Source organism: Hydra vulgaris, chromosome 06, assembly GCF_038396675.1.
Source record: "Hydra vulgaris chromosome 06, alternate assembly HydraT2T_AEP".
Lineage (NCBI taxonomy): Eukaryota > Metazoa > Cnidaria > Hydrozoa > Anthoathecata > Hydridae > Hydra > Hydra vulgaris.
Window position 1 is genome coordinate 16,832,247 of NC_088925.1, and position 12,753 is coordinate 16,844,999.

At 26.2% G+C, this 12,753-nt stretch overlaps 1 protein-coding gene across 1 annotated transcript in view; it reads left to right on the forward strand.

Moving 5' to 3' along the window:
• The first annotated feature begins 8,817 nt into the window (after positions 1-8,817).
• The window catches only part of LOC100197240 (disco-interacting protein 2 homolog C), a 78,869-nt gene continuing 74,933 nt past the window's right edge, over positions 8,818-12,753 (forward strand). Inside the window, exons 1-2 of the mRNA XM_065799390.1 lie at positions 8,818-8,972; positions 9,211-9,276. Of these exons, the coding sequence (XP_065655462.1) occupies positions 8,912-8,972; positions 9,211-9,276 (127 nt within the window). The 5' untranslated portion in view covers positions 8,818-8,911. The remainder of the gene's footprint in view (positions 8,973-9,210; positions 9,277-12,753) is intronic.

Sequence of the window (12,753 nt, forward strand, 5' to 3'; positions counted from 1 at the left end):
AACTTAAAACGTTTGAAAATTAATTACTTTAGCGTCAAACGTAATTTAACGAACTAAACATTTTCGCTGATATCTTCGATTCGGTTATACTTCGATCGAGGTTTCTCTACTAAAAATGTCGAAGGTTGCTAAAAGAGCTATCAAGTAGAACTTTAACAGAAAAATACAAAGTACTAAAAGAACTCGACAAAGGAGAACCATCTGTATCTATATCAAAGAAATATGGGATTCCATAGCAAAAATTGTCTGGATGGTCAAAAGAAAAAAACAAAATATATTCAGAAGTCGAAAAAAATAAAACTTCTGCGAAAAGAGTGCGGATGCGTGTCTCCCTAAATGAGAATTTGAATAAAGCATGTTATATGTGGCTTTTAAACACCCGACACCAAAACATTCCTGTGTCTGGAACCATTTTACTTTCGAAGATATGTTAACAATTGATGATGTTATTGTTCAAGATATCGTTGAGGTAGTTTAAGAAGAAACTCAAGAAGAAGAAGGAAACGAAATGTCGGATGAAACGGTGACAAAGCCAACGACTGAAGAAGTTCGTAAAGCAATTAATACCCTTGTTAATTTTTCGATGTTTACTCAGAGTGGTGAAATTGGAAGAGTAGCTTTGAATGCTTCAAAGCTGTTTGAAAAAGAATTGTGCGAGTCACTGAAATAAACATCAATTTTGGACTTTTTTCGTTTATAGCATATATTATTTATACAAAACTATATATTTCACATAAGATTATATTGTTCAATATATATGTACATAATATTTATATATCGAGGAACATTCGATAAGTCTTGAAATCTCAATAAGTCGGACATTTTCAAAAAGTTCGACTTAACGAGAGCTTTGCTCAATTCAGACATTCGCTAAGTCGGACAATAAATATATACCCCTTCAGAGTCCGAGTTAACGGGGTTCTACTGTAAATTTCTCATATTCGGTTCTAAATTGAAATTTTCGATTCGGTTGAATTATAGGACGCCCGAAAATCCATCAACGACCGCAAGTCTGGCCACTATCTCTGCTAAGGACTGTTTCTTAGAAAAAAAGATGTGAGAGACTTACTCGCTTTTCAAGGGATTGTCTCACAGTTACTTGAACCAGCAGTTTGATCGCCATTTAAGTTTTTTTTTTTTTATGTTAATGTTATAAACATGTTGCAAATGTCTTAATAATCCACTGGTCACGAGCTCTTACAACTTAATAATTTATTCGGACGTTTCAAACACTTGGATGGTTTTTTCTTTTGAAAAATATTTCCACACTGAATTAGACATGATCAAAACAATGTTTTGGCAATTCTAAATAAAAGAATTAAAAATATTAGAACTAAGAAATTAGTTTTGGGGCTAAAGAAAATAGTAAGAATATTATGAAACTTACTTAACTTGTCAATACGTGGAGAACTAAATGCAATTTGAAATTTAATTACAAATTTTAAAGAGTAACTACCGTTATGTATTTGAAATTTACGCGTTAGTTTTAACTCATGTTTTCACAAGCTTCTAGGGAGCATTTAGCGTTTTGTATTCGAAATAATGACTTTTATATTTGGTTTAATTAAAAAAATTATGATTTGGTTTTTACATTATTTCTATATTTTTGATGAGTTCTAAAGTCACATTAAACACATTAAATAGCTTTGTGGACATTAATATATTTTTATTTTGAATAAATTATTATCCTAATATAATAAAACATATACACAAGTATTTCTTTGATTTAAATTTTTTCCCGGGAAATTATGGTAATTTTTCCAGGTAACGTGAAATATGAAATATAAAAAATTTCTGTGAAGAACCCTGTCGGATCTACTCACCAATATTCTATATAAACGTATATTTACTAAAATATAATAAAATGTTAAGTAAAAAGTATAAAAATCAACAAAATAAGTAAGAATAAACTTTTTATAAATGTAAATAAGTAAAGGCAAAGTTATTCATTCATATTATTAATAATAACATAATACGTCATCTCAGTGGCGAAGGAAGGTTTTTAAATGTTTGAAATAACCAACTTTTAAACAAAAAGAGTATTCCAAATTATTTTACGTTCATATGTATGACGAAGAGATTCTTAATAAAAAAAAATTATTATGAGAATGTAGGAGAATGGGAACAAGAAACCCTAAAATCTTAGCCCCCTCACCATCCTCTAGCCGTAAGGGCAATGAGTTGAATTATTTATTTTTTTATAAATATAAACTAGTTATGTATTTACCGACAGATTTCAAATTTTATGTTTAAATATTCAGTGTTTAGTTTTTTTGACCATATAAAGTTTGTGGCCCCCTCAAATCGAAGCGAGTTTCTTTACACTGTTACAAAAACTGAACACTGAATAATCTAAACTTAAAGTTTGAAATCTGTTGATGAATACATAAATAGTTTATATTTATGTAAAAATAGATAATTCAATTGATTGCCCTCACGTTTAGGGTAGGGGGGGGGAGCTAAGATTTTAGGGTTTCTTGTTCCCATTCTTCTATCACAGTAATTTTTTTTTGTAAAGAATCTTTTCGTTATACATAAGAACGTAAAAAAATTGGGAATATTCTTTTTGTTTAAAAGTTGGTTATTTCAAACATTTAAAACCTTCCTACTCCAGCAAACATTGTTTTAGTGGATTTGCAGTGGACCTATATAGGCATTTTTAGCAGTTTATTGGAGTTTTGCTCATCGGTTTTTTAAAGGACTATTAGTGGCAGCCGCTATAAATGGCAAGCCGATAATTTTTCAACATTTTAATGGTGGTTAATTATCGGCAAGCCACTTTTGGCGGCTGCCACTAATGGTCCACTAAGTAACCGATTGGCAAACTTCAGCGGTCCGCTCAAAATACCTATAGAATTCCACTGAAATTCCGCTATAGAATGTTTGCTGGGACGCCACTGCGTGATCTAATAAAAAATTTAATTAAGTTTACTTTTGAAAAGGCGAAAAGTAATGGGTTGTTCAAAATTAAAATTCGGCAAAACAATTTTATTCCAATGGTGTGATGCCCGATAGGCAATACAAAATCGATTAAACTGACAAAAAAGCTCATTTAAAAAATAAGTATTAATAAAATTGTATCTGTTGATAGGTTTCGGAGTAAAAATATCTTTAAAGACAGATAGGGACAAGTCATTTTTCCTCATGTATATGAAGCATAAAACATTATATATATTTAGCTCGTATATATTTAAAATTCTCATTTCAATAAAATAGAGTTTTGCGTGAGAAACGCAATTTGCAAAGCAGATTCAACTGATTGCATGTTTCTTACGGCAATAAAGACGTTGTAACTTACTTTTTTCTGTACTACCCCAGGCAATATTAGCATAATTTAGATAATTGTGTATAAATTAATAACGTGTTTAATTAAAACTTTCTTATTGAGGTAGATTCGTGCTTTATATAAAACTCCTATGTTTTTTGAAATTTTAGTGCTTAAGTAGTAGATATGATATTCCAAGTGATGTTTTCATTAAGATAAACACCTAAAAATTTGGTAACGAAATCCCTCTTTATTCCAATTTGATCGATAAAATTTTTAGGTAAGATTAATGGCAAAAACCGATTTTTGCAAAGTGAATGGAATTCAAAATAACCAAATCAAAGTTTTAAATGTAAAGAGATTGTTTCACCACATTATAATTTTTTATTTAAAAAGAATCACTATACTATAATTATAGTTGTAATGTGGATATCACTATAAACTAATTATAGTTGTAATGTGGTTGAAAGTAATTTGGAAGTTATTGTTTATTTGTTAAAAAATAAACCATAACTTCAAAATTACTTTCAACCACTTGTAGCATGTTACATGCGTACAATGGTGTGACTAAGAAAAAAATGGCCGCGTGATGTAATTTGTGGACGGCTCCTAAAGCATTGATTAGTTTCAAAGTTTGTTTTTATTTAACTAAACCCGACAACTAAAAGAGGTTCTTTTAATAGTTATTCTTTAAAATATAACCTTTACATCAAATATTCTTATCAAACTTATTTTTTGTTTGTTTCTTTGTTTCTTGTTTGCTTTTTTCTCTTGTACAGTGTAAAATAAAATTAAGGCAAGATTGTTAAAAATTTCTTTAAAAAATCAAACATTCACGATATATTTTGCGAGAAAATCAGTAAACTTTTAGCAATTTTTTGGGTTACAGCGAACCAAATGAATTTTCTAGATATTTAAAAGTGGACGTTCCATAGTCCGGACTATAATAATAATAATAACAATGATAATAATAGTAATAATAAATATTTTTATTACTATTATTATTATTGCTATTATTGTTATTGTTATTATTGTTATAATTAACTTTATTATTGTCATTATTTAACTGAATAGTTTTTATTATTACTATTTAACTGAATAGTTTTTTTTTCTTCTTCTTTATCTTCGAATAAACCGTTATTTAGTTAATGGTCTGTTTAGTTTGTTAATGTTTGTTTGATAATTAAATATCAAGCTTAATAAATAGAAAAATAGAAGTTTCATTAATTAGCAATGGGGACAATCGCCCCCTTCCCCTCCCTTTAATATTCTGGAAAAAAATTTTGTTTTTGTAAATTTATATTTATTTCACTCAGTATGTTGTTTGAAATATAGTATATATAGATAGCGAAATTAAAAAAAACAAACTGAAAATGGTTAGATTGTCTAGATCCGCCCCTGAAGCAGCGTTTATTTAAAAGTGTAAACTTTTAAATTAACGTTGGTTCATTTAAATTAACGTTGGTTCAAAAAAAAAAAAGCACAAACGAACTTATTAAGATAAATTTTATTGTTCCGTACAATTTTACTTCACTTAAGCAAACTTTGCTTAATGAAAGCAGCCTTTGCAATTTCAGCTTTGTAAAATCTTTCCACATTGTTATATTAGCAGTTAGTTGCGCCCAGCCTAAAACGGAATTCAAAAATTGAATGTTTTTTAAACCACGCAATGGAATGAATAAATAAAATGATTAAAGGCTACAAAATAACTTCAATTATATTTAAGTCAAAATTATCCGCGAAAGAGTGGACAGTCGATAAAAGCGTAGTGGTCGTTAAGTGCCGTCTAAGTTTTATCAAATTATTTATTTAATATGATTTAATCTGTCTACTTAAATGTGTGTTATACTGCAATTTCTTATAAATTCTATACAAACAAGTAATTTAACTGCAAGATTTGACATCTAGAGCAGACGCTTTATTTTAACACTTTGCTATTAAAAATGGAATTTCACACCTATTGAAAATGTCAAAACCATAAGAAAGGTTATATGAAAATGCACGTTGAACTAAATAGCAAATATTGATTTATATATAATAAATTTTTTTTTTATACTTTCTAGAAGTATAAAATGCATATACGGTTTTCATTTACTGAATTTAAATTTATTTCGAAGGCGATATAATTTTATTCCAAGTCTGATGCTTTCATGCATAATGTATCATATTCATCTCTATGGAAAATAAGAATGCAGCTAGTTGTGGTTTTTTTCTATTTACTTGTATTATTCATTAAAATCATTATTATATTCAAACTGAAATTGAAACAATTGTTTAATACTTAAATTTATTTTCATTTTAACTTGATTTTGGGTGTGTATATTAATTTAATATAAAATTAAATTATACCATATGTTTAGATTACACATCCAAAATCAAGTTAAAGCAAAATATATTTATTAAAAAATTATTTTGATTTTAATATTAATTTCAGTATTTTAGTACTTATTGCATTGTAAAGTCATTGTAATGATATACTTGTTTAGTTATCCATGTTTTTTAAACTTGTAAAAAACTAAAATCTCTCATTAGCCATTTTTAATATAATTTAGTCAGGAAGTTAAGATAATCTTAATATCAAATCAAAAGTTTTTATGAATATAATATCAAGTGAATAAGTTAATCAACATTACACATTTCTATATTTCACTTTACATACATAAAATATATGACTACACATGCTTTTGTTTTTAAGTAATAGCTATAAAAATAAAAAAATAAAAATGTTTATAATATATAAACAATTTACTGAGAAATTATTTTAATAAAACATATTTGTAGTTATCTAATTTTTTTATTTTGTTTGTATAATATTTGGAATATTTTTTTAAAATATAAAATGTTTTGATTTTAGTTATTGAGTCATATACTAATTTAAAAAAATAATATTATAATTGTTTAACTAATTATAACCATTTTTGACAGTTTAAAACATATTACACATTCGAGTTGTAATCATCAATCATCTGTACTCTAAATACTATCCTTACTATAAAATTTATACTATAAAATCAAATAAACATTTATGCCAAAGTAATTTTATAATTGGTCTTATATATTATAAGTAATTAAATTTATGATAAAATAGTTAATAAATATTACAGTTAAAGTAATAAATATTATAACTGTATATAAGTTTCAATTAATTATTTTATGTGAGTTTTTAAAGTATTTTTTTTATCATGCCATATAAATTTACTTATATAATTTTATAAATTGCTTTAAATGTTATTTGAATTTAAATAAAATAAATAAATTTGTTTTTGTAATATCATAAATTAAAACAACCATAGTTGTTTTTTATTAAAGTTAAATTATGAAAAAAAGCTATCAAATATAAAAGTATCTCATCAACTTTAATATCTTTAAAAAGCAATAATTTTTACCATAACCAATTAAATAATTAATTTTTGATAAGCTATGCAATAATATTAATTAATTATGAAATTAAATATTTAAGTCTGTTTATTTTTAAATATCAAAATTTTATTTTTTCAACAATCGTATGCAATCAAATAAAATATGTATATGACTGGATCTTAGGATTGTCTAGAACTGTTCTGTTTATAAGCTAGTAATTTAACTAAAAAGCTAAGGTTATTTTATATATGCATGTATATACATTTTTACTAAATATTTTTATTAAACTATAATTAGCACCTTTTTTTGACAATAGAAAAATATATATTATTATAACTATCGTATAACATAATAATAATAATAATAATAATAATATGTATAGTAAATATATTTTCTAATTCTTTCACTGATTCAACCTTCAACTTTTTAAGTCTTCTGTCAACTGTTTCCTTGCTCTATAACTCTTTTTTTTATTCTAGTAACTCTTGCAGCCTTGTTGAGAATGAATGAGAATAAAAATATAATTTAACTAAAAATTTAAAAATTTATATAATTTTAACTAGTAATTTAACTAAAAAGCTAAGGTTATTTTATATATGCATGTATATATATATATATATATATATATATATATATATATATATATATATATATATATAATTATATATATATATATAGTTATAAATATTGATTTATGTTTAAAAATAAAATCTATTGTAGCTGAAGCAAATGTTATTCATATTGTTATCGCTGGTAACTTTAATTGGCAGCACATTCTGTGCTCCTTAAAAATTGATAATCTTATAATATAATATTTCTGTTCTGAAAGATGTTATGCATCAGATCATAAACAAATAACATTCTCTCTTTCTTGATTATTAGAAAGCACAAATAAAAAGTGATGAAATTTATCTTAAATTGTCTAGTAGTACTCCTAAATGGCAGGCATTCAAATTGTAAGTTATTAGTCCTTTATGAGAAAAAAGTAAAAATCATATTGCAATGTATACATGTACCATTTAGTTTGTTTATTATTCCCATTGTAGAAACCTATAAAGCAGCTGTTTATATTCACTTATTTTATTGTGACATCATAAGTCGTATTCAATCTGTTGTAACTAACACTATACCATAGTAGCAGTGAAAAATGAAAAAAATGTTGTTGACACATAGGCAACAAAATATATTTTGAATTTAATACTCTTGGTTGGAATAAGTTTGTCATAGATAAATATGATATTGGTAGAGATGCATTCAAACAATGGATTCTAAATGGGAAGCTAAAACAAAGTGATTTTTTTTGAAAAATTAAAGAGTACTCTTCCCACCTTTAAATTAGCTCTGATACTATAAAAGGCATAATGAGCAAATAAAAGCTGATAGTGTGCAGAAAATCTTTAAAGTATTTATTTAATTACCTAATAATTATTATAATTAGTAATAATAAAGTAATTATTATAATTACCTAATTACATAAATCTTACCTAAAACAGATCCAAAAAAGTTTTGAAGAAGTATAAATTGTATCAGTAAAAATTAGGCTGTAATCCATGTTTTTAGTGTAAGAGTGGCCATAGGAGATGATAATAGAGCTTATATGTGGAGAGACCACTTTTAAACAAAGTATATCATTTTTGAAATTTTCATTTGATTTTACTTCATTTGAGTCCCAACATGATTTACTTTTAAATAATTTTGATAATATTAGGAACTCAATATATGTTCAAATGTCTTGAAGTACCCCTAAAAATATTTTTTTATTCGAAAATTTTTTTAAACCAGTTTTTTTTATCATATAGAACACATTAATGGGGAGCATATATTTTTCAAAAATGTTTTTTTTTGGGACACCCTAGCACATATTTTAATATATTAAAATAAGTCATTTGACAATAAATATTAGGATCAGTCGTTTCACATACTATGCCATACTATAAACCATAGAAACATTATCTACCTACAATGATATATATGGTTTCAATAGTATGTATAAACTATACATACTATTGAAACCATATATATCATAAAAACTATATATACCTTAGAAATCTTTAAACATAAGTATTAAATTGATATATTTAAATATTGACGTAATTGATTTGATATAGAAAAAAAGTTTTTTGAGTCTTATTACATACTTATACTTATTTTGTATTGTTTTTTACTTATTTTGTATTATATATTTTCACAGTTTGTTTATAAAAAATCAGTTCACGCTAAAAGCTGAAGTCAAAAATCATGAAAAAAACATTTTATTGGCTGAAACCACTGCCATTGTAAATTATAATGGATTTACCTGAAGAGGTTTGGGACAAACTTAGAGAATTGCAGCAAGAACTTGATGAAGGTTTTGTCATGCAAATTTTTACATATTTTTATATATTTTATTTTTACATAGCTTTATATATTTTATTATAGCAACCACTCTTATAATGTTTATTTATTTTATTTTCTAAGTTGTATGGTTAAATAAAAGCATTGTTTTACATTCTCCTTTTACTTATAACATCTATATGGTATTAGGTATTATTTAACAGCCAACATACATACATATATATAAAATTACAACATACATAAAATTTTAGGTGATATTACATCAAAGGGTTATGAGAAAAAAAGAGCAAAACTTTTAGAGCCTTATGTCAATAAAGGTATTTAAATAATTTTTCTTTTTACTTTATTATGTTCATAATATTTTTAATAAATGAAGGGCAGGATTGAAAAGTTTGTTTTTTCAAAAGGAATGAGTAAACTAAATTTGAATTTAAAGAAAAACTAAAAGCATTAAGTTGGAGTCCATAATACCTTACATGCTACCTATAAATACCTGTTTAGTTTCAGGTAAACGATATTATATATGAAATATTAAATTTTTAGTTAAAACCATTAAAACTTGTGTCATGGAAGGAACCTATCGTTCCTTCTGTGACACAAGTTTTGAATGCGTATAACTATAAATTTAGAATTTTACTAACAATGTCTTTACTCAAAATTAAGTAGATATTTATAGGTAATAAAAATTTCTTTGTTAGTGACAATTTGATTTTACTTCTTTTATCAAACATAAATATAAGTGTTGTATCCATAAGTTGGAGTCAAAATGCCTCAACAGCAAATTATACTGACAAAACTTACACAAGATTATTTTATCAACAGAACTATTTATGTAATCTACAAATATCTTTGTTGTGATTATTTAAACAGAACTAACAAAAAAGTAAAATTTTGGTCATGTAACTGATCGAGGATAATTTTTTTTGCAATTGAAAATTGTACAAGAAGTTAATATCTTAGCTAAATAGTATAAAAGCCCAATGCACTGTTAAAAAAAGACTCTGAACTGCTTGATTTCAGATTTTTAAATTTTTTATTTCCTGCCAGTTGTCCACCAAAAAATGGCTACTGCTGAATGTTAATTAAAACTAGCCATTTAGGTTATGCGTCAACCAGAAAAAGCTCACTTAGTGAAAGTTCATCATGGGCAAAAGATTCATCAAAGGTATTAATGGTATGGTATAAATTTCTAAATGCGTTTATATGCTTGACATTTGCACCAGCTGCACTGAATAGCTGAAAATATTTTTGATTGACTTAAATATTCTTAGAGATTCACGTATAGATTATTTGATGACATGTCACATCATTATCATTGGTGTTCACTAGAATATGCTTGTAACTTGCAAATTATATTAGTTAGCTTCATATCATAGGGCAAAACAAAGGGAATTAATTTTAATTCTTCTGGCCTACATAGTTAAAGCCTTCATGAACAATGCTGCTGTGTGGCCTTGTTCGTCAAAGCTTGTATTTTGAAGGTTGAACTTTGAGAGAGGGTTATAACAATGATAAAAATGAGTAACAAATGTAGTGACCTCTTCAGCCTATGACAGGTGAATAAAAAAATAATATAAAAAAGGAAAATTGTATTAATGCCGAGAAAAAAAGTTTGCCATTGATATTTTGATCTTTATTTTGATCTCAAGTTAGTTATTGTTATAAATTTTGATTACAGTACAGTGATATGAAAGCTCATAATAATATAAAACATTATATTATTATGAGAAATATAGACATTCTGGTCTTATATTAAGTCTTGTGAAAGAATTTCAATCCAGCAATCTTCTTTTTATTCCGCTCAGTAAGATATTAACTTCTTATACAAACAAGTAAGATATTAACTTTTTATACAAACTTTTATTGCAAAAAAGTTTATTTTCAATTTTGTGTATGAACAAAATAAAGCCTTTTAAATGTTTTGTTGAAATAACTACAGTAAAGGTTTTCTTACATTATACAGTTTTGGCTGAAATAATTTGTCTACTTATAATTGTTACTTATGGATGCAAAAAATTATTATTAAACAATAATTATTTATAAATGCTAAATATGCTTGCTTGCAACACACTAAACAATCACAAATTGTATGAATGATTTCTTAACTAATATCTACTGATAACCAATATTGTCTATACTTTCAAAACTATTTAACAAATGGTTATCAGAGTCATGTTTTCCAGCCTGCTGGAAAGTGGTATCTGTTATCTCTATTTTCAAAAGTTCTGGAAAGCGATCTGACTTGTCTAACTACTGTCCCATTAGTCTTTATACTATCATAAGCAAGGTTTTCGAGTCTTTAATTGACAAACACTTAATCTCTCATCTTGAATCTAATAACTTACCTTCTGATTATCAATATGGATTTTGATCTTCTTGTTCTACCACTGTGTCGTTAACAGTAATTACTGGTAGGTTTTATCATGCAATAGATAAATGTGTAGAGTCTAAGGCTATTGCTCTTGACATTTTTAAAGCTTTTGATAAAGTTTGGCATGCTGGTCTTCTCCATAAGCTCTCTTTTTATGATGTATCAGGTAACATCTTTAAGATTATTGAATCTTTCCTTACTAATAATAGTGGCATTGTTTGCTGATGATGCTACCATTCATTTTGGTAAGTTTAGTCAATCATTATCTTGCTCTATAACTTTTTAATCTATCAATCTTTATCTTGCTCTAAAAACTTCATCTTTTCTCTTCTGTAGCTTTCAACTCTAATAGTGGTTGCTTGCAGCCTTGTTGAAAGTGAAGATGTTAAAAAAATACAATAAAAATAGAAATATATATTTTATGATTTGTATACAGATTATGTGTACTTCAATCATTATTATCTTATAGTATGGTATCATTTTTAAAATATAGTTAAGTAAAACTTTTAATAAAAGATGGCAAGTCTAAATTAATGGTTGCTGCACATTTAAAGACATCTAAGAACTGTTTGTGATTTCTTTTTTTGACAACACATTTGTCAGCAGATTGCAGGAAAATCTTTTGAAAGACCTTGAGTTACCACTCCAAAAACCGACACCATGATGTCATGGTGTCATTTTTTGGGGTGGTAACACAGTAAATTTTAGTGTCTGCACAGTTCAACTACGTCTTGCCAAGGACTTTAATTTTTGATTGTACAGCCCTCAGAATTAGGGTTGGCAACTGACCTAACTGTAGTAAACAACTGGGGCTGGTATTTGACCTGAGCCAAAGCCGGGTTTATGGCTGGGGCTATATTAATATTGTTGTATATTGATATAATATATAAAAATGAGTTGATATGCACTAATGTTTATGCAGTCCCGTCCATAGAACCAACCTTGGCCACAATCAAATATTAGCCCTGGTCGTTTACTACCTAACTGCTGACCAGGCATTATCTGAAGGCTGCATTTTTTTGCTGACCTTAGAATTTTAAAACCTTATTTTATTTGCTATTTCAATTAAATTAAAAATGAAAATGAGTGCTTTATTTAAATTCTAAATAAAATTATTAAAATAAAAACAGCAACAACAAAAAAATGTTTTACTTCAGTTTTAAATAAAATAATTAAAAAAAACAACAAAAAAAAACAAAAGTTTTACATAAATTCTGAAGTTATTTTAAGAAACTAGCAAAACAAACATTTTATTTAAATTCCAATTAAATAGTTGAAATAAAAATGGAAAATGGTCTTATTTAAATTCTAAATAAAATGATTATAATAAAAGCACCAAAATAAACTTTTTTTAATTTTATTTCTGAACAAATAATTTAAAAAGAAAAGAGAAAGAGAAGCAACATTACAACGATGTGATAAT